Source organism: Trichoplusia ni, chromosome 25, assembly GCF_003590095.1.
Source record: "Trichoplusia ni isolate ovarian cell line Hi5 chromosome 25, tn1, whole genome shotgun sequence".
Lineage (NCBI taxonomy): Eukaryota > Metazoa > Arthropoda > Insecta > Lepidoptera > Noctuidae > Trichoplusia > Trichoplusia ni.
Window position 1 is genome coordinate 952,303 of NC_039502.1, and position 27,144 is coordinate 979,446.

The 27,144-nt window shown below is 37.0% G+C and overlaps 4 protein-coding genes and 2 non-coding genes across 9 annotated transcripts in view; 3 read left to right on the plus strand and 3 right to left on the minus strand.

Annotated features, from left to right (window-relative positions):
- The window catches only part of LOC113505354 (CHH-like protein), a 68,975-nt gene extending 58,819 nt beyond the window's left edge, over positions 1–10,156 (minus strand). For 2 of the 3 annotated variants that reach the window (XM_026888008.1, XM_026888005.1), the window contains exon 1: positions 9,088–10,156. The gene's annotated coding sequence lies outside the window, so the exon portion shown is untranslated. Of the gene's footprint in view, positions 1–2,749; positions 3,316–9,087 lie in introns of those variants that run through there. The other variant, XM_026888002.1, reaches the window with a different exon arrangement.
- LOC113505351 (peroxisomal leader peptide-processing protease-like) lies at positions 1,679–20,759 on the plus strand. Of its 2 annotated transcripts, none has more exons than XM_026887997.1 (11): positions 1,679–2,058; positions 11,852–12,205; positions 12,503–12,666; positions 16,051–16,154; positions 16,406–16,533; positions 16,915–17,081; positions 17,318–17,424; positions 17,600–17,768; positions 18,064–18,232; positions 18,608–18,747; positions 19,376–20,758. In XM_026887997.1, exons 2-11 carry the CDS (start codon positions 11,856–11,858, stop codon positions 19,459–19,461), a joined length of 1,584 nt encoding a protein of 527 aa, XP_026743798.1. In that variant the 5' UTR covers positions 1,679–2,058; positions 11,852–11,855; the 3' UTR covers positions 19,462–20,758. The 2 variants fall into 2 exon arrangements, with proteins under 2 accessions (XP_026743798.1, XP_026743799.1); XM_026887998.1 differs by lacking the exon at positions 1,679–2,058 and adding an exon at positions 6,823–7,378 and having other exon boundaries at positions 19,376–20,759.
- Trnay-gua lies at positions 8,244–8,332 on the plus strand. Its single transcript is given in 2 exon segments — positions 8,244–8,280; positions 8,297–8,332. It is a non-coding gene; the product is annotated as a tRNA-Tyr (tRNA).
- Trnav-cac lies at positions 8,809–8,881 on the minus strand. The gene has a single exon. It is a non-coding gene; the product is annotated as a tRNA-Val (tRNA).
- LOC113505353 (NADH dehydrogenase [ubiquinone] 1 alpha subcomplex subunit 11-like) lies at positions 13,280–15,886 on the minus strand. The gene is made up of 5 exons (XM_026887999.1): positions 15,581–15,886; positions 14,892–14,995; positions 14,431–14,540; positions 13,842–14,048; positions 13,280–13,402 (listed from the first exon to the last, which is right to left on the minus strand). Exons 1-5 carry the CDS (start codon positions 15,743–15,745, stop codon positions 13,353–13,355), a joined length of 636 nt encoding a protein of 211 aa, XP_026743800.1. The 5' UTR covers positions 15,746–15,886; the 3' UTR covers positions 13,280–13,352.
- Positions 20,760–20,953: 194 nt separating the features above from the next.
- LOC113505253 overlaps positions 20,954–27,144 on the plus strand; it is a 9,479-nt gene continuing 3,288 nt past the window's right edge. The window contains exons 1-11 of the mRNA XM_026887872.1: positions 20,954–21,638; positions 22,299–22,402; positions 22,574–22,645; positions 22,966–23,118; positions 23,989–24,187; positions 24,511–24,681; positions 24,959–25,122; positions 25,515–25,646; positions 25,968–26,138; positions 26,654–26,850; positions 27,044–27,129. Of these exons, the coding sequence (XP_026743673.1) occupies positions 21,545–21,638; positions 22,299–22,402; positions 22,574–22,645; positions 22,966–23,118; positions 23,989–24,187; positions 24,511–24,681; positions 24,959–25,122; positions 25,515–25,646; positions 25,968–26,138; positions 26,654–26,850; positions 27,044–27,129 (1,543 nt within the window). The 5' untranslated portion in view covers positions 20,954–21,544. The remainder of the gene's footprint in view (positions 21,639–22,298; positions 22,403–22,573; positions 22,646–22,965; positions 23,119–23,988; positions 24,188–24,510; positions 24,682–24,958; positions 25,123–25,514; positions 25,647–25,967; positions 26,139–26,653; positions 26,851–27,043; positions 27,130–27,144) is intronic.

The following is a 27,144-nucleotide window of genomic DNA, read 5'->3' on the forward strand; positions in this document are numbered from 1 at the left end:
GATTTCAATACCACAGAGTAAGTAATTACTTTGTGACTAATCAGCAATCGATTCATATTCCAACTAACGGTTATAAAAAAAGTAATACGAAAATTTTAGAGCTCATTAAAATATGTCCCATTTAATTAAGTCAGTTTATTGAGTTAACTAAATTAATTGTGTCCAGATATTGCGAAAGATAGCGAATTTTGGAAAGAGAAATGGAGGCTTCGCCCAGAAGAGGCATCTAACATAACATAGGTATACTTAAAAAAAAATATCAAACATAATCTAAGGCGAAAAATACTAATTCTAGAATCCATTCATCATTTAAAATTGTTTCTACAGGCATAAATGACGTTTAGAAACTCAAGAAAACTACAGAATCATGATAGAGAACTCCTTCTTGGAAAATGTATAGATAACAAGTCCAGCCACCAAAAGGCTTGTTTAAAATACGATTCTCATTAAATGAATCATTTGACTCAATATTAAAACAGCACACAAATCAATTAGCACCCGTGTAGGTGGCGTCTGCTAAACTTCAGAGCGATAGAAATGTAACAAGTGGCTAACTGATCTTACTAATAAGGTATTTACTGCACAGAAAAACTACATATCTAGACTTCTACAACACCTAACTATTTGACGGCAAAATTCAATTCCTGGATACTGCAGTATGTATATCTGCATATGTAAAATAAACTAGTTTTTAACCTATTAGCAAGTTGAGAATACACAGGTAGGTAAACGAAAGCTAAAAAATGTCAAAAAATATAATAAATTGGTTTTTGTTGTATTTGCAAGTTGAGAGTAGGTTTCGCGATATATGTAACTGTACAAGTTTATAATAAAGCTCGCGGATTCCTTGAATTTTAATTCCTTATATTAAAATTAATGAGCCTTTTGCTAATAGGGTAAGTTAAGAAAGTCATGCAAAGAACTGTCTAGAAAGTTCAGCAAATATTTGTTTATCGTTTTTTATTATTTCGTTTCCCTATTTTACGTTTTACGTCACAAGCAATTAGTTTCGGATTGCTGGTCCACGCAACTACATTGATTTTAAGGCTTCGCTGTAAAGAACAAATTAATTGGGAACGCTAAAGAATCACAATAAATTTCAAATTATTTTATACGTTTCTTGCGTAATTCGATTAAAATTGTTTAATCGATTCGACTGTTGAAAACTCGTTATTTTCTGGAAAAATGTTAAACAACGTGTTTTTAAACGATTTGACTCATGTTTTGTTTCTAAATCAACCGTGATAAATCAACAGCTAAAATCTAGGCACGAGGCAAATAACGCTAGATATTTACGCAAGATACAACTGGAATAATTTGAACTAAAAACTAAATTTCATTATTAAATTATTACGTAGATATTGTAGTCGCCAACATCTTTAACTAAAATATTTGATTGAAAGTCACCCGTTCACGATTAACTAACTGTTAATCGAAAGTTTATCCAGCAGGCTGTCAGTAAGTTTAATTTAATAAATAAAATCCCTAAAGTAGTTAAGAAAAAGAAATAAAACCGAGAATAAATTTTCTTTTTTTTCCTCTAGCAGACTACAAAAAAAGTAAATTTCTCAGTAAAACCATAAAAAAAACATTTGATTTTATGGGTTATGGGATAAAAATGTTTAAATTAATTTACACTAATACTATAGTTCCTTCTTACGTATCTAGGTGGCGTTACCATGAAACTTGACGTCAACACCATCTCGTGATAACACAATGAACTACGTGACACAAGTTTATCACATGAATGAATGTAGTAATGAGCGGGCCCGCCAGAGACCGTTGATACGACTCACCAATAGAATGCGTAGAGATATTTGCAACTAACTATACACAAATAATACTTCATCAGCTGATAAGTAGTTTGTGTCATATTAGTATTTATTGAACATTTAATAACTGAAAATAATCATAATATTAAAGACAATAGTCGCGAAAACTGTGTTTTAAGTGAGAGTGATGTGATAAAAAAAGTTTTATTAAAAGGAATGTTTAAGTTTGTGAGTTGACTTGCTAAACATAACCTCAAAAAAGTAAACAAACGGACTAAGGTCAAAGGTAAATATTCTGTTTCTTTGTTTTGATGATAAATACGTGACGTTTTAACTGCTGGTAATCTTCCAGAGCTATGTATTCCGCTGTTCTTAACTAATGAACTTTTGACACTTGTATTTAGTCAAACTTAGTTACCTGTTAACTTGTTTAATTTGTTACAGAAATTAGTAACCCCTTTAGACCTCCTGTTTCGTTACGTAGAGGTTCAATTATTATTTTAAGTAAAACTTTATACTTATACATAAAGATCTGGTCGAAAACGTACTTAAACGTTATTTATCTACAGTTAATTGTATAGAATTTGCATTTTAGAGAGTGAAGTTTAGTTAAATCCTTTATTTTTTACTTTAGCTGTCATTACTTCATGGCAATGTGTCACTGTCAACTGATGAATTTCGTGCAAAGGTATTGTTCAGACAGCCTACAAAGTTATTAGTCTTCTTTTGTTTAGTGTATTATTTATACAACTAACACTAGGTACTTACAGTATTCCAAAGTGCAGATTTTTTATTCTTTGCTTGTTGTGAACAACAAAAATATTAAAATCTCACCATAATACAATCACTGACAAACAAAACGGTAAAAATAACATTTTAAGCACAACGATAATGCCTCTGAAGCCCACACCTGTCCACGATAGCTAAGTGGTCATTAAAGTAAGGGATACACCACTTTACACTAATGACAGACTCACCTAAAACGTTATCGCATCAAGTAAATAGAACTGTTTGAATGACTCAACCGCTGAGTCGGCGAAAGGGGCTTCTTTTTTTTGACACTGGCTGCCAGGCGTCGAAACTCAGGCATGTCCGTCACTATACACTACACAGGTAATATTCCATCCACTAAAATACACTATTCCATCCTCAACACTGCATCCGATACACACCGAAGATACAAATAAACAGATAAACGTGGCTTAAACTTGTCAAATGCTCTATCGTTTTCGAAATCGTATCAGGCACATCGTTCGTCGTCGCCGACGTCCGTCGATTGGCGAAACGATGGCTCACCACAGCAGCGACACTTGAAACCCACGCGAGGATGTCTACAATGACACGAAACGTGATCACACACACGATTAGGGAAACATGAACAATGAAATTTAGTTTCTGGAAACGAACATGTGCCGCGGAGGAGCGAACTCTTAGCATTGACTGGACTGCGCTTGGGCCGTGCAGGATGCGACCCATTAGGCAAAAGAGCGTCCATTATTGTATTGTCGTGGGCTTATCGTAGTGCTAGTGTCTCCTTAAATTGACGACCCGGACCGAGTGAACGGGTAGCATATTTGGGAGCGGTCGGTAAGCTTTAAAGGAAATTTTGAATGCACTTTTGAAGTGAACTTTAAACATCAATGTTTAAGTAGTTTTCATATATTTCTGTAGCTAATTAGTTAGTCATTACGATAATGCGAGAAACCTGGTCACCTGCTCGCGTGCCGCGGCAGGATGTTGTCCTGTCACGATACGATCGTGACGTAAATCAGTCATCATCAGTAATGACTGCATTTAGGGACATTAAGAGGCCGCGACGAACCAAGTCACGGGACCGGATCCAGGGTTATCACGCTCGTTTGTTCAATTGGACAGTTAAGTACCGGCGAAGCTCTGAAGCCGGCCGTTTCCGTTGATATTTCACACAGGAACCTGTGAAGGGAAACGTGGACATGGCGCAACTTGACAAGCCCCCAACGAAATATGTAGGTCGACTCCAAGTTTTTGGAATTTGTCTGTTTAGCTTCGGATTTTGGGTAACCAATCCAACAAAGTTTTATTCTATAGTGTTATGTAACTATACTCCATACAAGATTAGTAAACCAATTCAAGTTAACAATGACTCATATTATTATGATGAATACGACCAGCATCTGTTCCTAGCTATTGCTCACCGCTATAACAAACGCAATTCAATACTAATTCACATTTATACTTGAGTTTCTTTGAAAAATATCCAGAACTACAAAAGTCCAGTTCAAACGGGTGATGAACATAAGAATACGATCTCTTTAGTGGTGTCGTTGGCCGTATCGCATGAGAATGGCTCCGACTCCAGCCGAATACGATCAAGGATGTGTGCAATGAGCTCATAAGGTCGAACGACTCAACGGCTATTTGCGGGTTTATTGTAAATATGTTTGATACAGTTTTCGGCGTGGCACACATACTGTTATGTAGTCCGAGGAGCTATTGCAAGAAGTGAGACTAACTCGTCTATTGTAGAGTCGTGAAGTAGGAAAATGCTTGGGATCTCTGAAGATATTTTAACCTGAATGCTTAGTTCTTCTCTTTGATTTTTTGGACAAATTTGGCGAAGAAAATGCAGTCAATGTACTTCTTGCATCTAAATATCTTCTCATAGGGCAATTAAAGATTTTACTGGCTTAAAAAACACTATAATTTTTATTTTCATACATTGTATGACAATTGTAGTCGCCAGGAAATATTAACAACAAAGTTTCCTTTATTCCTAGTCTTAACACAAAGATGTCTGCAAGGATGTCATTAATTACAGTCAATAGAATGATGACGTCATTTAATCTACGTCCTTGAGCCAATCAGGAGGATAAACGTCCATATTAAAATAATTTTTCTATCCGTGCTTCTTAGCTGAGGCTGATGACAATATTATGGCCAACTCAAAACCAGTCTGTTTTGAGTTGGCCATAATATTGTCATTGGTACGGACCAACAGAGCTGCTTTTCAAACCGATGAAAATTTTAAGTCTCGACACGCACAAATGACGGAAGATAGTTAGCAGCTACGGTCTATAGTAAATATAAAGAAAATAGTGGAATTTAGCAGTGTCAACAGATGAGCATGTTTATGAAGAGATATCCCGACGTTCTTTTCAAAAACACTGCGACTCTTTTAATATAATAGTAGTATCTGTTAATTACTTTTAAAATGTTTGATTGAGCAACTACTGCCCTCGTTTAAAAAACCATTTCTTAAATGCAGTTCATTCGAATCTGTTCATTAAAATTATAGCAAGGATATATTCTTAGGATATCAATTAAATTATGAACGTACAGGTTTCTGATTACGGATGCGCGGACTAAGAAGCAAAGGTCGCGAGACATTCGATAGGCGCGCTAGTCACACCATTGAATCTGATCAATAGTAAATCAGGATAAACATTTATCTTCCTTGTTAAGGAATCTGTAGCAAAAGTACATTATAAAATACTTTTTGTATATGTGAGACGTTTTAATAAATAAATGCGGACAACATTTTGAACCCAAAGTAAGCTGCTAAAGCACTTGTGTCATGGAATTCAGATACAACGAAGGTACCACAAGCACCCAGACCCGACACAATGTAGAAATGTGAATTTTTACATTGACCCGAGCGGAGATTGATCCCGGGACCTCAGAGTTAGCGACACCTTGAAACCGGTGGTATGCCACTCGACAACGACGGTCGTCGTTTGACCATTTAGTAATAACACATTAACCAAGGCTATCTCATTAATTTGTTTAACTTCTGTTATTCAAATGTTAGCTTACTGCTGCTTTAACAAAACTTCCCTATCTGTATGTTTCACCTAAATATTAACACGGATCTTTGATCTAAGCTCAATATTCGTCTCGAGATGATAAGATACGTCAAGGAAATGTTACTGGACAAGTTTTTTAAACTTTATACCGTCATCCGTCGGGCAAGATCAAGAGCACTATCTACTTGCAGGCTTATAATTTAAACAACTACTTAAAATGATAACAGGAGTTCCAAATTAAAAAGATATCGTTCATTATCTTCACAATACAACTACGTAACAGATAACTAGAGCGAAGTTCAAGATTAACCGAGAATTATACTTTTCCTACATTTGACAAACATTTGTCCTAAGTGGGAATCGAACCCACGCCCTTTGGTTTAACAGTCACGCTCACTTACCATTAGACCAACAGGCCAGTCAAAACAATTTCAACAGTGTTACAATTAGACTCACAGATATAAAAATCAATCTATTATATTTTATTAATAAACGTTACATCTGCGTCATTTCATAAAAAGTTATCAGTATTGTTTATTACTTAATGTATTTTTCCTCTAATGTATGTATTTGTGTCTTTGCCCCATTATTGAAAAAGAAGATAGTAGATCATCTGCTGTTATAATAACTGGTTTATAATATTTATTTATACACTTAGGAAAAACTGATTAGGTAAATTATAAATGGTCGCACTGATAAAGTAAAATACAACGAATTCTTTTTTTATCAAAGATCTGTTTTATTTATGGAACATTGTGAAATATAATAAATTGCTTATCTAATATAACTTCAGCATCTAATAAACTTAGATTCAAAATGAAAAAACAATCGCAATCCGTATAATTTGCACATAGACACGTTATTTTGTTCCAAATTTGACGTACGTTCAAATTATAGCGCCGCTCTACAATCGCTTCTGTGGCGATTTTTCGAGAAGGCAACATTTAAACTTTCATGATTGTAATAAATAAACAAGGTAACGGAACACGTAAGAGCTCCTCTATTAAAATTGATTATTACTAGTTGATTTATACAAGGGGTATTGGAAGCCATAAGTATTGCACGCTTCTCGGGTTACGTGCGAGGCAAGTAATTAATATTGCCAAAGAAACCTCGTTTGGCCGCACGTTTCAATAACGTCAAGCAAAACTTATTAACTTATATAAATGCTTTAATAAGGTATGTATAAATGTTTGTATAATAATGATTGCTACCCGCGAATGCTCTTAGAAGAAATCGATCACGACACCTTAGAAATTAAAGTATAAAAGGAATTAAGATTATTTTTGAAGGAATGCTTCACAGAAGTGAATGCGTTCGATTGCTCCTTAAGAAGCTCTTTAAAAGGGCACCAAATATAGTTCAAAAATTAAGTTGAAATAATCCAGAAAAGTTACACAAATGTATAACTAGAATGGAGAGTCAGAAAAAGCTATCAAACAAACACTCAAAAACTCTCACTTTTGTTGACTATTAGCTATGAACAGCACTGATAGTACATGGACACGCATTCCCAACGCGCGGTAATGGACGATGAAAGGTCAGAGTGCCGCGGTGCATCCAATCTAAATACGAAACTGGATAGTTTGTTAGATTATAAACTAGTTCACAACTTCGATTGGGTCATTGGTAGTCATAGTTTACCAATCTGACTTAAACCAGTGCATGATAATGTCAACATGTTGGTTAACTTTGACACGTTTAAGTTATTTTTAATCAGTATTTCGATGTCTCTGAGTCTCTTTGAGCGTCAACTAAGAAATGCTTTGTTGCTCTTTGTGTTTAAGTAAACGTTGAAAACATATGCAAGAGATTTCGATTCTGGTAAGTCGACTTAAAATTAAATTAAGACTAGAAATAAAGAGGGAAAGGGAAATATAAATATTTTTGTGTGATTTTGGTTTTACGGCATTACCTGAGTGACTTTTAATTGTTTTTGTAATTACTATTTTAAGGATACGTATTTGTATCTAATTACGAAAATAATATGGCTTTCTAAACCATATTAGGTACTTGTATATAATATGAAGATAAACAATGGAATAGTGTTATATTTATTAATTAAAGACATGCTCTTTTCCCGATCTGCTAAAAAAATATAACTTTTACTGGTTCATCTAAGTATTTTTTTTGGATCTCTATATTCCCATATGGACGCTATTGGGCCTATTTTACCGCGTAGATTCTAAATAGAAAACTGTAATAAATTATTATAAGCAAACAAAATATTTGCCGCAAAATGTGTGACATCGGAAATTCTTAAGCAATCTCTTAAAATTCTTAACAACTCAAAAGTTTTAAAACAATATTTAGAGAAAGTATAACCTAACTGAAATTACTTAAATGAATATTCTAGAAATTCACTGATTTTTTTGGAATAGAAGTAGATTTAACATAATCCTAGGGAATTCATTCTCGATAAGGATTTTTAGTTGAAAATGAGCGACGAAATAAATGCTGCGCTCTGCATGAACTGTAAGCAGTGTGTGGGTATAAAAAAAGTTGTTATTCTAGAAACCTGTTTTTGGAGCCTTAAATTTAAGCCTGGTTCCTATTAAAAATTTCTTGAAGTCCTAATAAAACAGGCTTAGTAATTGTAGTGTTAGGTATAAATAAAAATATGTTGCATTATTGTGATATTTTATGTTGTAGCAAATATCTAGTTTATAATTTCGAATCTCATGCTGAACCTTCGATAGCTCAGTTGGTAGAGCGGTGGACTGTAGAGGTTGACGTGTTGACATCCATAGGTCGCTGGTTCAAATCCGGCTCGAAGGAATTGTTTTTATCATATTTGATTTTATTTTTAATTAAAAAAAATTATGATGTTATTAATTTTATTTTGAATTTACGTTATCATTTTTGTCTACTTGAAATTTTTCCAGCAAAACGAGTACGAAGAGTTGCTTTATTTATTCTACATTTGATGAAACTGCATATTGTGCTAAATTTTAAAAACTTTAAGCAACATTTAATATTTTTACAACAAACCTTAACGTAATTTTTACATTTTATAAACTATATTAAACTTCATATAATTTTATGCCAAATTATATTCTGCAAATTTGATCCACAGTGCATCCTACCTTGTGTAAAATGCGATTCAATTTCTAGCTATCACGGTTCTCGAGATTCAGCCTAGTCACAACTGGTTGCACAAAATGCTGAACCTTAGTAAAAAAGATAGCTGAAATTATCCTTGGGTATGGAAATTAAACATAATAATAATAAAAAGAGTGTATGTCATTGATGAATGTTTCCGCCCGGGATCGAACCGGGGACCTTGTGCGTGTGAAGCACACGTGATAACCACTACACTACGGAAACGATGAAATACGAAACGAAATAGATATACCGTTTGAGCTATTGCACCGTTAAATAATATACAAAACGAAACTTACATTATTAAATAAATCAATCAATATCAATACTTCAAAAACCCAATATTAAAAAAGATCCCTATCCATGAAACGGCAATACGAAAAACTCTGCCATATTGTTCTGATATTTTTATTCTTTTTTTACAAACGTACCTTTGGAAATCCACTTGGTAACAGGATCCACAGAAAATATTTTTACACAAGTCACGAGCACCGCAGAAGAAGTCACAGGGGAAGCACATGACTGGTTGTGTCGACGGATCTTTTTATACCATCGCAAATTGCATGGTATATTGGCCACCCGCTTGAATATGGTTCATTACTTTCATTCCATGGGTGTGTTTATGTCTAATTTGTAATTGTGTTCGCACCCTCTCTTCAACTCATCTTTTACATCTACCAAGTTATTATTATAGTAAGGTGGCTGTGGTATCATCGCATGTCAACGTGTACATTGCGCGGTAATTACAACAGTTCGTGCTAGAGTTTGGAGTAAACAAGCAATGGATTGTACAATTTTGTGTCTTGCTAAAGGATAAAAATACGAGGAATAAACCTCGCACGTCACAGTATGATTATTTTCGTCGCTAAAAGAAGACAGAAGTGAATTGCTTTTAATCTACTTTTATTCACAATCTGATGCGAAATGCTATTATTGGAATCGAAATGTTGTGTAAGGTTCCGTACCCAAAGGATAAGAGCAGAATCCTATTACTAATGCTTCATTGTCTATCCGTTTGTCCATCGTTCAGTCCGTCAGACACCAGGCTGTGTCTCATAAACCGTAGCAAAAAAGTAAAGTAAAATATAAACTTTGGTGCTGTAACAACAATAGTGGTTGTACGATCACGAATTTGTTTTTGAAAAATTGTGTTTCTTTAACCTGTTTGTACTGAACCCTCAATGTCTGAGTCCTATTCGCACTTGTTCGGTTTTTATTAACATTCCATGAACAATCAGTGGTGGTAGCGCCTATAACAGAGGTTGAAAGTATAACAAAAACGTGAGGAATCGTTCAATTGAACCTGTATTTAGGTACAGCTGTCTATTTATAGGATGCTGTGGGCTTGTGTCGGCTTGTGGCATTAAACATGAAATGGACGTACTAAGCACTAATGATTAAAATCAAATCAAAGAATCTTTAATCCTTCTAAGCACTCATGAAAAAGAGTATTTGGATTTCGGAAGTTTCTTGCAGTATAAAAAAAACAATATAATTAATACATCCCCACTAATATTATAAATGCGAAAGTAACTCTGTCTGTCTGTCTATCTATCTGTTACGCTTTCACGTCAAAACCACTGAACCGATTTTAATGAAATTTGGTACAAAGATAGAGTTCACCTTGAGAAAGAACAGAGGATTTTTATTCCGGACTTTTGAAGAGTTCTCTTGGAAACGCGATATATCGGACGTCGTCGCAGGCGAAGCCGCGGGCGAAAAGCTAGTTATAGTATAAAAGAAAATCTCAATTCAAGTCTAATCTTACATTTTCATATTTATTGTGTTCATCTCTTGTTACATTACATAACATAAGTGCATATACTATGCCGAATTCTACCCACTCAGTACTCTCTTAGCCAATATCGCTTAGGTCTGCCTAAACCTTAAGGTAATTCACAGTCCTCCCCCAAATCCCAATTGTGTGAATTTGTTTAAATTTGACACTCTCCGTCTTTTTGACGTCTCAATATGTTTCATAACGTCCAGTGCGTCCTCTATCTATGCTATCACTATTAAATACAACCTAAATTATGTTTATTAATTAATTAATATTGTATTGTGTTACAAAGGTCAAGCTCATTCCAGTTTAATCATAATTGGCAATCTAGTAAATAAGGCCGGACACACACTGATCCTATTAGCTATCATAAATCCTTTAGTGAAAGAGTAACAACAGGATATTCCATAAGTGTTAATCTTTGATGTTTAGGTAGCTTTACTTTATTGCAGCTATATGTATATTGTATACATATATCGCAGCAAATTAGCTCAATTCTCCGTTCAAACCTAGCTTTTTACTAAACAGCTTTATTCAACTTCTTCATACAGATTATAATAACTGAAGCACTGAAGCTGTGATAACTGTGTCGCTTCATATAAATTTAAGTACAGGAGAAGTCGCATTAATAATAATTAACTGGTCTATTGTCAGTAAATTACTCAGGTTAGGTTGGTAAGAGCTGTGACACCCTCCCCTCCGGGGGGGAGCGTGAGGGGCTTGCCGCACGGCAGGCAGTCGCCGGTAGGGGACTGGATGACATAGACTCCCAGGCCCCCTCCACTCAGGCGAGGTCGGAGTGCCGCTGTCTCTTTTTAGTGGGTATACCGGGTACGCCGTTCACCGGGGAGTCCCACAACCCCTCTCGCCCCCCGGCGGGAAGGGGATGCGTAACAGCATTTTTTCCCAGCGACAAAAAAAAACGGTAAGAGCTGTGTCGTACTGGACTAGGACTGAAAGTCCTGCTTTTGCGATGATCCTTTCAGCATTGCTTACATAAACTTGGAATAGATCAAGTCAGTAAACAAAACAGTTATTAATTATATTCCGTATGTGTCACGCCTAATGAGTACCACGCGCATGTTATCTGTAGCCTGGTCTATCATTGTTGGTATTCCAACGATTCCAGTTTCCTCCAGATCGTTCTATTTATAGCGCATTGCGATCTTCATTTTAGATAGCTTTATACCTAGGTAGGTGTGATAGTTGATATCATCCTAGTGGTAGGGATGTGGGCGCGTTCGTTTACCATCAGGTGATACGACCGCCTGGCGAATAGCCCGACGCCGACGTAGATTATATATAAGTGACTAATTTATTTAATACTGATAAATTTTTGTTACAATAATTATTTAAAATCTTAAAACTTACTAATATACTGATACTATCCTACTCTCTCCATTTATTACTTTCAGAATCATGGCTGTCGAAGGTGTAATGGTCACATATAACTATTCAGAAGACGGTGAATACGCGAACATCCTCACGGTATCCGCGTCCGGCATCAGATTCTCCAAGCGATGGGTCCTTACACACGGGTCCATCCTCTCACCACTAAAAGAAGCCAAGATTATCAAGAAAGCTAAAGGAAAACCGATCTTAAGTGACGAGTTCTACGCAAACCTACCGGAGATGCATGTGACGTGTGAAAAGAAACAGTCAATAAATCCTAATCTGTATGAAAGCGTTGAGAAGTTAAGCAGAGAGAGGAATTCGCAGCACAGCGATCTGGATCATAGTAGTTACTTGATAAGGGTGCTTACGGGCAGGTATGGTGGTCTCCAAAAATATTTAAAAAGAGTGGTAGTTTTCACGTTAAATATAACGAAAATGTATTTTTTTCTCCCCTTAGACACTTGCTCCTTCATATAATAAATAACTTTAATTTTATGTGGTAACCAAAAACTAAATTGCAAAAATGCAGCAAACCGCTGCTAATCTACGTGTAATGCGCTTTCTCCTTGTCTCATACAGCCTTATTATAAGAGGCCCTCAGATTTTCCCAGTTGAACCGCATGCATAAGCTAAATACAATGAGATGGCGACAATGTGAATCCATCTCGCAGGATATGCCACGTATGGCAGTGCCCGATCCTGGACCGCTGCGCCGACGACATCCTGTACAGCTGGACCATCGGCCACAGAGATGGGGACATCGACAGTCAGATGAAGCTCGGCAACGCTCTGTTCTCTGTCTTCGTACTCATCGACTTGGAGAGCGATAAACGAGGTTGGTACAGAACAGATACTCGTAGATCAACTTATTTGTGCGCGCGGCGTTATGTGTGCGTATGATTGGCGGCAATTGTTTATTGAAGGCGATTGAAGGTTTTATTTGTGTGAGCATAAATCAAGGCCATATATGTATTGAGGGGTATCACACATGTTGCAAAGATCAGTTGAATTGAGCATACCGAAAACAGAAGATGATAAATTTATCTAGAGACAGGTAATTATCACCACCTCTTAAAGTATAAATGCTGTGAAAGCAACATGATGGCGATGGCGTGTGGCTCGTAAAAGAGCAGGGTTCGCTTCCAAAGTTGTAAAGGACGACTACCAGTGCTTTTTTTTCTTTTAATAAGGATGGAAGGATGAAGGACAAAAATTTATGGATCAATAAAATGCTAGTCCTACATGGGAGTTGAACCTGCGACACGTTGCGCTCTGCAGGTTTGGCATGATGTCTTCAGCCACTCGACTATCTGTGCAGTCAAAGAATGGTTCTATTTCAAAGCTTTGCATAATATATTTAATTTAAGATCACAAGATTTCAGGTTTGGGAAACCATATAAAATACATTTGTATTTGGCACAACACCCTTCTAAAAAGAAGTCCAAAAAGACAGTACATTGAAATATTTTATTCATAAGCCAATAACATAATTAGTCTAAAATAATTTTTACTTTATAATCTTTATGAACAGTCGTCACTGCTTCTCTTTATCATACAAGTGTGCAGCATATCTGAAAAAAGTACATTAATTTTAGTCACTTTTTTTATAATATATACACAATTCGACAATATGTAAAGTATAGATGAAAACCCTGTAAACGATATACCTACTAGAATATACTCGTACAGGTAAGTTTCCTCTGCATAAAACTGGACGTCAATGCTATAGGCAACATTTCCCACTCGGCTGTTTAAAAGATATGAGTACAAGATACATGCACTAAGCGACACGTATTTGGCATTCGGAAATATTAATATTCTATTTGCTCTATTCTATCGCGTAACTTTTTTAGAAAAAAACCTAATTCGAACTACGAATGTTATTAAAAAGCGATCAAATTGAGCGACGAGTATTGAATATTTCACATTTGACAGTTGTGAAGCCCTCACACTACGACGTCGAATGTCGTGACCCTATGTATGTTAGTATAAATATTACAACATGATTACCATCTCTCGGGTCGCGTACGAGTGTCCAGTCATTTCTCCAGCTTCTAATAGTGTTCATGTGAGGAGGAAACTTCTGTATAAATGGGCAGTCCCTGTCGACGAGTTCCTTCTTCATTACGGCTATGATACCCAATAGAAGCCCCCCGGCTACCACACCGTGGCCCGACCTCACGTACATGGCGAGGATAGGACCGCACGCCATGCCACCTGGTCAGTGGAAGATACAATAATATTCTACATTATTCAATGATGTAACGGTTTACTCACGCGTATTTATCGAGTATGCCCGACTAGTTTCGGATCCAACCGGAGTCCTTAATTATGAGCTGGGGATCGCGAGTCATTTAATAATGAATCAGTCAGTTACCATAAAAATATTCTACATGTTCACAAAAGTAGGACCAGAATAATGCATAACTTACAAATTGATTGACTAGTATTCCAGACTCACTTTGAGTCTTAACCTTACGAAGAAAACGAAAATAAAAATACTCGTAGCTGATATCTACAATTCTTCGGGAAACAAACTAGGTATGGTAATCCTGACATTTATAAGTAAATATTAGAAAAATCACGCAAAAGAAGTCACCTGCGAAATAGTTCAACGGATCGTCTACGTTCCTCGCGTGCTGAACTGCGTTGGCGACCGCAGCGAACGTGGCTCCCATCAAAGCTATAGGTACCATATGACGTGCATACCTGGAATATAGTGTCATAAAAAACCCAAATACAATAAAATTATAATTATTCTTTATCAGGATTTCAGTAGCACGCTGACTTATACGCTGCCAAAGCTTGCGGCGCGACGTCATAGAACACGCACAGTTAATCTTGATATTAATGGAAGGTTAGAATGTCGATACTATGAAATGTTGTAAGACTTAAAGTGTCCAATTAAGTCAGTTAAAACCTCATCTTTAAGTTATGTATGTGCAGTTTTGGAAGCGCGACATTACAATGTAGAGCGATGCTCCTCTTCTACATTTACCCAGAAAATTTAATAGGCTCCCTGGTCATCTACAAAAAAAAGCAAAAGGAATGACATTATACCGTGTTAATATAGGCGCTAAGCCGACAACATGGGAGTACATGAGCACGTCGTATGTGCCCGCTATGAGGCCGGTGACGATCCCGTATCGGGTGGTAACCATGATCTGGAAAACGTACAATATCGAATTAATTTATACTAAAGTAGAGCTAAAGAGAAATATATTTATTCATTTGTTTTAAAATTTTTCTGTGTGTCCGGTCGGTGATTACCTATTCAAACCCCCCTTGAATTCAATTATATTTATTGACAAGCGACGCCAGAAGTTCCAGTGCGATTTAGTACCTATATAAAAAATATTTCTTACGAATCAAATTATTGAAGATCCGGATTAAAGGTGACGGGAGAGTGGAAGTGACAGAGGAGAGCAGCGGTCAACGCTGAAGTGAACGATTTTCTGGTTAGTCAAACCGTCATAAATTATTTATATGGAAGATCAGCAAAGGAATATCCGCCAAGTGATGCAAGAGCCTTGCTCACTAAAGCTAAACCGCCGCGCTACGTCATCTGAGTATAGGTGACGTTTCAAGGCAGTGCGTTACTATTCCTCACGTACGATCTACCTACCACTTGGTCAGACGATTACTAATTACTGCTGAGTCCATAATTTCGATTTATTTTGGTGATCATACATGTCATGGAGTGAAAATAAAGTATTGACTAAAACAGTCAAAATGGAGGGTTTTATCACCTTTTTCTGCACGTGGCAGCCGTCAGGTGCGTCATAGTATTGTGAATAGTTACGGGCGCCCCGTTTATCACATTTGTTCTCCTCTTCGGCTTTCTTTTTGTCTTTTTTCTTTTTATCCTTTTCTTTCTTTTCTTTTTCTTTATCTTTTTTTGATTTTGAACTCATGTTTTGTTCAAAACTTATCTAAAAGTAACAGGACAATAAAAACAAGATTATTTGTTGAAGAAATTAATTGTATTTGGTGTCAAATTGTAGTAAACGGTAATTTTTTCTTCACGTCAAAGGAAAATATGGCCTGTCAGTACATGTGAGTGAAAATAGTATTTACGTTTTTAAGAATAAGTTTTTCTTTCGAACGGTTTTTTTTAGTTTCACGATGTAACCAACCTGTGGAAAAGAGACGTCGCTCTACCATTAGTAGTACGCAGCCTCGCTTCTCTCTTAAAGCATAATATTTGCTATGATTCCAGGCGTTGAGAGTCTCAGGCCGCTCTCTTATTTGTTGGACGTGGTGAGGGCGCCGACTGGCAGAGGTTCAACACTCGAAGTTCATTCTACGCCTTTTGGATGCGAGGTAAAACCATAGGAATAGTTTTTCCGATATTTCTTCTTATGAGGCAAAACATCTCTCAGATACCTGACTGCTTAAATTTTCAAGACCTTTCTCCTATGCTCGGATCTCTATAGTTCAGTATTTCCGGTTGCGTCGAAACGAAAAAATTTAAATTGACAAAAATCGCACCTACGTGTGTGAGTGGCTAGTAGCTATGGATTAGTATGAATATTGAGTGGAATAACATTTAGGTATTTTTCCCCGTTTTGCAGGTATTTTTGAACGCAATAACACGTGGGTCGATATGCGGTGTAGTGGGTAAGAGGCCTTCGCTGCTGCTGACTGACGCCGCGACTGCGCTGGGATCCGAAGGCGGACCAGTCTTCAATGAAGGACCAACGTTAGTACACTTATCTATTACGAGGTAAACTAGGGTAGGTGGGAAAATGTAAGTCAGGCAGCCATAAGTCTCAGAGTGCACTTAAGCACCTCATATCATAGATGGCGATGGGAAGAATTAAATATACATATGTTTACATTCTCTTTTTGCCATTACACCTTCCTTTTTTCAATTTCTTTTTCTATCTCTTAGAATCTTTTTCTCTTAGTTATATCGAACCATAAAAATGACAAAGAACAAAACACGAAATCTTCTATTTATAATTTTAATGAGAGAGTATGAGACTTACAACTTTTATTTCAAAGTTTTATATATTGAGAGTAAAGTCTTGGCCCAAGGCTACATGGCTCAGCTTCTTATGAACCTATTTATTTGATATAGGAAGGAGTTAATAGGCACAGTGGTCTGCAGCGTGTCGTGGTGTCGAGGCGAGTGGGTGGGGCTGACTCTCGTGGCACCTCTCATATCTGTGCTGTCGGCCAAACTGAGGGTAGCGCCACCTCAGCCCGCGAGACCACTTACCACACATCCGCTGCAAGATGTATTAAGTGAGTTTTATTCTTCTCAAAAATTAAAGAATTAATAATAGTGTGTTCAAAATATGTTGGTAATAAAATACTACGAGTATATTTAAAATATCTACCATCCATCTAACATAAAAAAAATGAATCGTCCTATCGAGACTTATTTAGCTAATGACTTTAAGCCCCACGTTGGGCGCCAATAGTTGTTAGGTAACTCTCAACAAAATAACTGTCCTTAGTCAATTATTTTATATTTCCAGGTCAGATAGATGACTGTACAATTTTAGTGAGATGCGGTCACGCGTGGGGAGCGGGCGTGTACCTGGGCGGAGGGTTCGTCGTCACTTGCGCTCATGTCGTTAAATCGGTAGGAGTAGCTATATTATTTTATATGTATTTGATTTGATTTTTTTCATTTTTACACAAATCCGCGAAAAACTGTAAATAAGCAGAAATAAAGTTGAATACTATTTATAACTTATTATATTATGTAAACGTCTTTAATAGTACCTATACTTAATTTGTAAAACATTAATTTCCAGTATCAAAGTCACAAGCTATCAGTATACTGCCGAGGAGTGAGCGAGACAGCTATAGTTCGATATAAGACGCCAGATAAGAAAGCTTACGACCTGGCCTTACTGTTCACTAACCCTGAAAGGCTAAGCCACATGAAACCGGCTATACTATCAAAGGTACCTGCTGAAAAAGGTAAGCATTATAATATCGGCTTTTCTGTAGCAACTTGCATCGGTTTTCCCGGGTTAAAAAGTTTGATTTCATACAAAGCAAGGGTATTCGAAATTTGACCGGGAGGGGGATACTATGTAGATTGCAAAATGATCACGACAGTGATATGCTATTGGTTCCTTCAAAAGAAACACTTCTTACTTGAATTTTTTTATCCTACTAATTACAACTTAACTAGTTGTTAACTTAACTACTTAATTAAAACTAATATCCAACTAAGTCTTTTTTTGTGTTATTTAAATATATAACTTGTCAGGTGAGTCAGTGCTAGCAGCAGGCTTCCCATACTACAACGAGTTCGACCTGACCAACCTGATCCCCACGATAACTTCGGGCCACGTGAACACAGTGTCGCCCTCTATGGTGCAGACCTCCTGCTGCGTACAGTCCGGCTTCAGCGGAGGACCCATCTTCAGGGTTACAGGGTGAGTCTATTTAGAATAATTGTGGTTTTGGACTAAGTACACGCGTCATGCCTGCGACGCCATTTTGAAATGTATGAAAATATATTCAGTTTTGTACCTACTCTGACACTTGAAAACCAAAAAAAAAACAAAATCTTCTTCTTGGAATATTATTGGTCAGTTGTAATGAACTAAATTTATTTATTTACTTTGACTATTTCTTTGACATTGAAAATTGCAAAACATTTACAAATAAATATTACAACAGGCTGACTTAAAGCCTACGTTCGGAAAAGGGAGCCCATCACTACCATATCAATATTAGTTATAATCAACAAATAGAGCTACGAGTGTAGGGCATTATCCACATAACAAATCAATATATTATTTATACAGATCAAATAACCTGGTGGAAGTGATCGGTATAATAGCCATCAACGTGACGAGTGACGGCGGCGCGTGCTTCCCCTACGTCAACATGGCGGTGCCCGTCACCGTGTTCAGCGAGCTGTTGGCGCAGTACATACTCGACAAAGGTATAGCCTCAGAGCATATCATATAGGAGCGAGACAAGTAAAACAGGAAAGACGAAGATACTCTAAATTATAAAAATAATTTGCATGAGGCGACACCTTGGTTAGCCGAATGGTTGAGGTTACCACGCCAAATAAACTGTGCACATGCGATTCGTAGATCACACAATCTTTTGTGTGATCCACGAAATCTCATTCTCAGTTTGGTTGTTGTTGTGCACGTGATTTGTATGTTTGTGAAACCCTCGCGACACAAGGACTAAATTCCTTAGTGCGGGAATCGTTTAAAAAAAACATAAACATAATACTAATTTCCGTGAGCCGGATTCATATTTATTTAGAAGCGGTTAGATCACACGTATCTATACGATCGGTCGTCTACTTTTGGACCAAATATTAGTGATTGACTCCTCTAAGCTGAATCAGCGGTTCGGTTGTGGCTACAAGTGTTCGTTCGACTAGTTTTTAGTTAATTATTTTAATGTTGTAGGTAACTGTGTACTTAAATACGTGTGATAAAATCGTTATATCAAATAATTAAGCATAAAATCATTAGCATGTGTCTACACACATTACTTCACTCAACTCGACAATCTGTATATTAATTTCATTATTTCCGTATAATTTTCAGATGAATCAAAATTGACGTCCATCGAGAACAACAAGGATATTATACAGTCGCAATGGAGGCTCATGCCGTACAGATCAAAAATTTGAAACACGGTGATTACAGCACCAACAGCTTCGTGGTGACGGTGCAATGGGGATGGTGGTAAAAGAATTCCTAGTACCTAGTCAGTTAACGTTTACATGAGTTCTGAATAAGGTGAAATGACAATAGTATAATTTATTGATATACATATGAATACAATACTCGAAGTACAGTGTCCTCGCGGTCGCTCGACTCCTGGTTTAAGGCTCTAGACAGACGGTCCGCATTTCAACAGCAACCCAACCGCAAATTGCATTTCAAGTGCGGATCAAGTGCAGTTAGAAAGCAGTTGTCTTGACTGCAATATTTCTGCGAACCAAATGTACAGTCCGATTGCATTTCAACTGCAGTGGGTGTGTAATCGGACTGCACGTTTTTTCACGAAATTGCATTTGCACATGCAATTTGCGGTCGTGTTGCAGTTGAAATGCGGTCCGTCTGTTTACTTAATTGAAGATTCAACAGGTTTAAATATAACTGTAAGCTGGTATGTTGTTTATTACTAGATAAATCTTATGTAACAGGTCGTTTTTGTACCTACACGAAATAAACTGTAATGAAACTTGTCAGATTGCCGCGGGTCTACTGTATCTTACTATCTAAGTATGTAATATATTGTCGACGTGATAATTTTCTTTATGCATTCCTTTTATAAGCATTATTTACAAATGGAACTTTCAAAAAAATATGTACCTAATTTTAACAAAAAGTTTCGTGTGTCAGTGATTCAACGAAAATCGCCCATACTGAATTTAAATAATATATATTTATACTATTATAACATTCATAAAATAATGAAGACTGATTGTTTTGGTAACTTCTACCTGAAAATGCGAACTCGAAGCAGCGCATAACTGATAACTAAATTGTAGTCATCGTAGAAATGAGACTGGGCTAAAATGCGTGTAGTGGTATCTCGCTTGCACAGTAAAATCAGTACAGTGGGCTTACCTCTTGAATTCATAGTGGTTGCCTTTGTCAAAGTGAGACAACCTTCGATATTACCCAGACTGTACTGATATCCGATTGATATCAACAACTGTGCATTACGTGAATGGGGGTTCGAACCACGCGTGAACCAAGCATTTTCGTAAACCACAAATGCTTGCTCTGAGTCTGTGTGTCTTTGTGCATGTGACTTGAATATTTGTTAACCCCTCCGACACAAAGATGACAATCCTTAGTGTATTAGTTAGTTAAAAAAATACAAGTTAACAGTTTGACAATGGAAGATCCGCTGATTTTAAAGCAAATAAGAAAACTATCAAAGTAATGTGAATATTATTTATACCATTGTTATTATGATATATTTAATTCTGATCAATAAATTTAAGTTATCTTAATGTATCTTTAAGTTTTTAAATACAGTTATGTATTTCGTTAAAACATTTTGTCTTTTTATTTTTTCTTTGCTATTGATTTCCGTTAAGAGAATCCTTATCTTATAAAACGCCATCTAGTCTCAAAAAACAAAACATTGCTTGTATTATAATTGTTAATCCGCTTTTTTTAGGTATTAGCACTAAGATGAATAGAGAGTCTGAATATTTGTCTTTTTATACAAAAACTAATTTAAATAACAAACGAATGAACTATTTCAGTAGTACATTTGATTTGCTAGTACCTAGTTATAGTTGTTTTAGTCGCTTTTCCTTTTTGTCTGAGTAATTAGACAAAAAGACTCCCCAAGATTGTGTATCTTCTATAAGCATTTATACAAATAGAGTATAGGCACACAAAATATTTTAAAATCGTTTTTACAATAAATAATTTCCGCTTCTGCACAGAATAATCTAACTTATCACACATACATACTTCTTGAGTGGGAATTGAACCCACGACTTCAGGTGTAGCATTCAGGAGACTTACCACGACATCGAAATACTTTCAGTTATTGCTGCTTGATGAATAAAATCAACTAATAACGTACAACTGGGCTGTAAGTGGTTTTCTTTATTCTTGATTTAAAAACTCCTTGGTGTAATTTTGCTTTCAAATTCAAACCTCCTTTGAATCTGTCATTCTAGACTTCTATGAGAACGATTTTATTTTGTATCGCACAATAAAATTTTGTATTTATACTAAACAATGGCTCGTAAACAAGCATTATCGATCCAAGAAACTGTTGAAAATAATGAGGATTTCGAGCACTTTATTCAAAGTCATTCCGACGTGCTGATTTGTAAGTATCCAGTTGTTTGTATGAGAAAGGACATATTTAATTCCAAAAGCAGTTCAATGCAAGTGTTCTGTTTTTATCTCACGCATCTGCACTTTGTATCGGTACAAAGTGCAGATCGCCTTTCTTTATTTTTGCCTTTAGACGAGACTTGCCACCGAGCCTTTTACAAAAGTAAATTTCTGTTTGGTAGGTCTATTTATTTAATTATTTGCGTAAAAAGATCTAAGTAGTAGTCGACAGGTTACCCAAACATATTGAATCAAAATACACATTTTTTAAAAGCATTAATATGATAAGATGCAATGCTAGTATCACCACTTGCTAGTAAGAGTACTGGTAATCGACGTCACGAGAGTTTTATTTCACTGTATCCCCTTATTTTTTGTATACGAGATAAAAGGAAAAATCCGATTCCTATTTATTTTGGAAATATGACGGATGGACTAAACATATTTTTTTTTTTAATGAAATTACTTTTACGGATTTTATCGCGGTTTAATGTTTGATTTTAGTTCCCGACGTTTCGACACCTTTGCAAGTATCATGTTCACGGTAAACATTAAACCGCGATATTCAATGTCTAACATTCGCGTAAACCTAAGAAACCACTAAATATCTTATTTTTACTGAACTGAACCCCTACCGTATTTATGTCTTTAGGTATGGAAGTATACTCTGAGTTCTGTGGCCCCTGCCTAGCAACCGGCAACGCCGTAAGAAAAGGCAAGCTGGAGATCGGTCAAGATAAAATCGCTATGGTCAAGGTACATGTTTTTTATGTCCAGCTAATTTTTAAACTACATATGTCCCTTTTGTATTTTTTCACAACTTTCACACGACGCCATTTATTCTCAAACTAAGTAAAGCTTCTATTATGAAAACAAGACCTAGACAGCATATTTACCTCTTAATACAACTTTTTGTTTAAATTTCAGTGTTGCTCTGATCATATCGATGCTTTAGCGAGATTTAAAGACAAGAGTGAACCTGTATTCCTATTCATACTGGTAATACTTTTTTATTAACTTTCATGAGGTAGATTCACAATTGTTTAAGGACGGTTCACACACGCGTATCTATCAGGATGGCCCAAATAGTTTGAGCCCCTCCGGTGCTGCACGAGTCGAACAGGTAGTCTCGTCAGTTGGGTCCGGTGGCCTAAAAGAGGCTAGGCTAGTTGCCTTGGACTTGATATGTAGTCTTGAGGACCCTGTGGTTATCAGCAATTTAGGTGATATCTGTGGTCCAGCAGTGAACCGCAATATGCTGAGATAAAATAATTACCCTAGGCCTAAACAAAAGAGTAACCAACTAATTTCATCTGCAGAATGGCAAACTAACGCGAGCGATGTTTGGCCCCAACGGAATAGATCTGTGCCGTATCATAGAAGAAGAACTAGGTTTCTTACAGCAGGAACAAGAAGGAAAGAAGATCGATCGGCCGCGCCTCGAAATAAATGAGATGCTGCCAGAAGAAGCGGTACGTTAAACGACTTTGATAATGGTTTAAATTTTGAAAAATATTGTATCTTGCGTTCTAAAATACATTATATTTTATAAAAAAATCTTTCTTTTATTGCTACTTACTTAAGGTTAATTTAATATAACGCGAAGGTAAAGTTATAAAATACAATGCACATAGAATGCAAATTTTAAGCAAAAGACGATCATATTTACAAATAATAAAATAACAAAATTCATACTCTAGATAGGACTTGCACTTCGACTCCTGGCTAAATGCGCAAGTGGATGCACCTATGCTGCCAAGAGAGAGATAGTAGATACACAAAGTAATTGTAATTCGAGACGAGTCTCATAAAACAAAAGCGTTATTAGCAAATCATCTAGGCAGTAACTATTCAGTATATAATAAAAAAAACCTGTCAGATCAATTAATTTCAAGTTGGAAACACTATAGTGGTTTCTTTGGTTTACGCGAATGTTAGACATTGAAATTAAACTACTTTTACGGATTTTATCGCGGTCTGCCCGTGACCATGATACCTGCAAAGGTCGAAAGGTCGGGAACTAGAATCCAAAATGTAACCGCGATAAAATCTGAAAAATTAGTTTCATTTCAATGGAAACACTTTACTAAAGGGGACTAATTTGGTAGTGAGCTGATCATTTATTAGATTTTATTTAGAAATGGTTAATTATTAAATTATTGTCTGACGGAGTATAAAGATTTTTAAGTACTTTTTAAACCCAAGCCATCCCATCGTCCTCAAATAAAACTATTAAACCCATTTAAAGTGTTCAAACTTTAAAAACACCGTGTCTTGTGAACATCCATCAAATTTAAAATCACTAGACTTACATGGGGATTGCAGTAGTCTTACTTTTGTAGGCGAAAATGCAAGAGAACTTGAAGATTGAGGAGGAGTACCGTGAAGCAGCCGAGAGGCTCCGCGTGCTGACGCTAGCGGCTCGGAAGAAGAGAGTGAACGAGCGCCTCTCGCAGAACATCAAGCGGCTGAACTTCATCATGTTCTGGCCCCACTGCCACCAGGCCCACTACGACTTGTATGAGAAGTGGGACATGATCAGTAAGGCTTTCGGCTTCTCACTTTCATAACAGCAACTTCTTTTGATATTCGTCTTATTTCGAGAGGTGGTGGCAAGCGGTGGGAGGAGACAAAAGCAGTCATTTTTATTACATCTTATAATATATTATTTGTTGAAATCGAGTTCAAAAGACTCAAATATATTTGCGGCTTTGACAAATATTTCGATAAAACGAGCTATTCACAATGCGTATCCAATATGTTTTGGAAATCTCTCTGAAGAACTAAACTTTTCTTATGTAAGTAAATATTCCTGGCTTCCGCGTGGACGATATTTATAAAATCGTATCGTTGGATCTTTGCAGACATCACGGTAGCTGCCAAGGACACGTTCCAGCTGGACGAGCGCAGCGCTCGCGAGGCTCTGTACATGAGCGACGTGGACCCGAACGAGGCGTGTCTGCACGCGCTGCTCGAGGGCAGGGTGCTGGTCGTGCTCTTCAAGATGTTCGAGACCGACACCAGAGACTTTGTCAGTTAGTACTTAGAACTTTCGTAACCCTGCCTCTAGCTGATGTTTAGTCGTTTGTATAGTCCAAAAAAAATAAAAACAAACAATGTAAATCAGAAACACTGGATTATTTCTGCCAACCTCGCGATTGATGAGTTTAACGTCGGAATATAAAACATCGCCAGTAAAACCTATTCATGAAAATTTCACAACGAGAAAATTCGAAATAATACAAAAAATCTGTCATTACTTACTTTGCCCGTTAGGCAACATATTTATTCGACCAATTGTTTCAAATTCAGAGCTGATGCGCTACACGCTGTACGAGGAAGTCCCGCCGCCCAAAGAGGACGTGCCTCCGGAGAAGCAAGTCCCGCCGGTGCCCGCGTACGAGCGCTACGCCACTATCAGCAAGTCTGCTCGCGAGGTCCGCCGCGACAGATACAACGCGAAATTGCGCAAATTGGTCAGTTTATCACTTATGTATCATGCAAAAGATGTTGCATCACAATTGTAGTCTCTTACTTTGAGAGAAAATGGTAAATGTTTACTAGTAATTTATATGTATGTTAGTCTGTAAGGTATCAATGGGCCATGTCGCCTGAAAATAAAATAAATTGAATTGAATATAATTTTATTAAATTATTCTTAATACAAGAATAGGACAAGGATAGTATGAGGTTTCTAAAGTGACGCGATATTCAAGATGTTTTGGGGAAGATAAAGAGAGAAAAACACCCTAAACCCTTTTTTTATTACGAGAAGTGAACTGCTAGACAAGATCATATTTTCAGAATAGACTGTAACAATATGTTTTTGTCACAGATGTAGGTCACATATTTATAATTGTATTACCAGCAAGAAGAACAAAAGGACCGCGAACGCTTGGCTGCTGAACAGGAGCGTCTGGCTCGAGAGGCGCAGGAGGAGGCGGCGAGGCTGGAGAAGCAACGCCAAGAAGAAGCGCGGATGGCCAGGATAGCCGCAGGGGTAAAGTTATACAACTGGCTGAACTATACTAGTAGCTTTAATGACCGCACTATTAGCTGAATGGTAGAACCGCGTCAGTTACCATTGCGCTTGACAGTTTGCGACTCCTATTTATCTCCTTGGGATAGCGACAAAAGATATGGGTTTTAATGATACATATATAACAAGCTCCCTGTCGTTGAATCAAAATAACTCCCCGCAAAATGTTAGGCAAAAGCCTATTCCAAAATATAAAACCAACTCTGTTATAAGTCCTATACCCAAATCCATATACGAACAATCCAATAACAGATCACGGTATCTACTGAATTACCTCTTTAGTTACCAGCGGATCCAGAACCGGAACCAGCTCCGGCTCTAGAGGTGCCGGAAGGCGGTGAAGTTCCGGAAGAAGAAGTAAAGGAGGGAGAAGCTAAAGTGGAGAAAGCGGAGACGGAAGTATCGGAGGTCACTGAAGCCACTGAAATCACGGAAGTCACTGAAATTTTAGAGGTATTTCTTTCACCAATAACGGGTGTAATGTAAAATTATCATTCCGTTATGTAACATTACCATGCCGTGTTAAGTCTAGCTGTTATTAAGGTAACTTAATCCTGGTTTTTCAAAAAGGCAAAATATTGCTAATTCGTTGCAATTAGATATAACACCAACTTTAACACTGACGACAGTAGATACTCGCAGCTTTTGCGCACGAGCTAGTTACAAATTTTTTTAACGACTCCCGCCTTAAGGAATTTAATCCTTGTGTCGCGAGGGGTTTCACAAACATACAATTCACATGCACAAAGACACCCAGGCTCAGGACAAGCATTTATGGATCACACAAAATGTTTGTCCTACGTGGGGATCGAAACCGCGACACGTCGCCGCGCACAGTGGGTTTGGTGTGGTGATCTCAACCATTAGGCTATCATTGAGAGAGTCGTTTGAAAATCCAACATGTATAGTTAGATAGGTCTATGAGTACAATTGTGATAGCATTGAAAACCGTATCTCTATATTTATAGGCGGATGAAGTGCCAGGAGACGAAGAGAAAGTAGAAGAAGAGGAAGAGTTCCACTCTGACATTGAGGTGGAGGGGGAGGACTACATTCCTCCGGGAGGCCTGTTCGTGCCCGGATTGTACACGCCGGCCAATGAACTGGCCAAGGCCAATGGCCTGGCGTACTTCTACCCGAAGGTAATTCATTGGCCGCTATCCCAGTAGCGTTTTATATTTTAAAATTTGCTTGCAACATTGTCATTTGCGTCTGTTTAACGATATGGTAATGGCGCTGAGTAGTCGTTGCAGTAGTACTGTACCCGAAAATTGCGGCTTAATGTTATGTTATTGACATCATAACAAAAATGTCTTGTCATATAAAATATACTAATGCCAGCCTTTAAATTCCTACAGTAAAGCAGAGGCCAATAATCATAAAGGGAAAGTTTCAGAATTGATCATCAGATTAGCTCATTATGTTTTGACAATTTCAGAGTTTAGTGTTTGGTATCTAG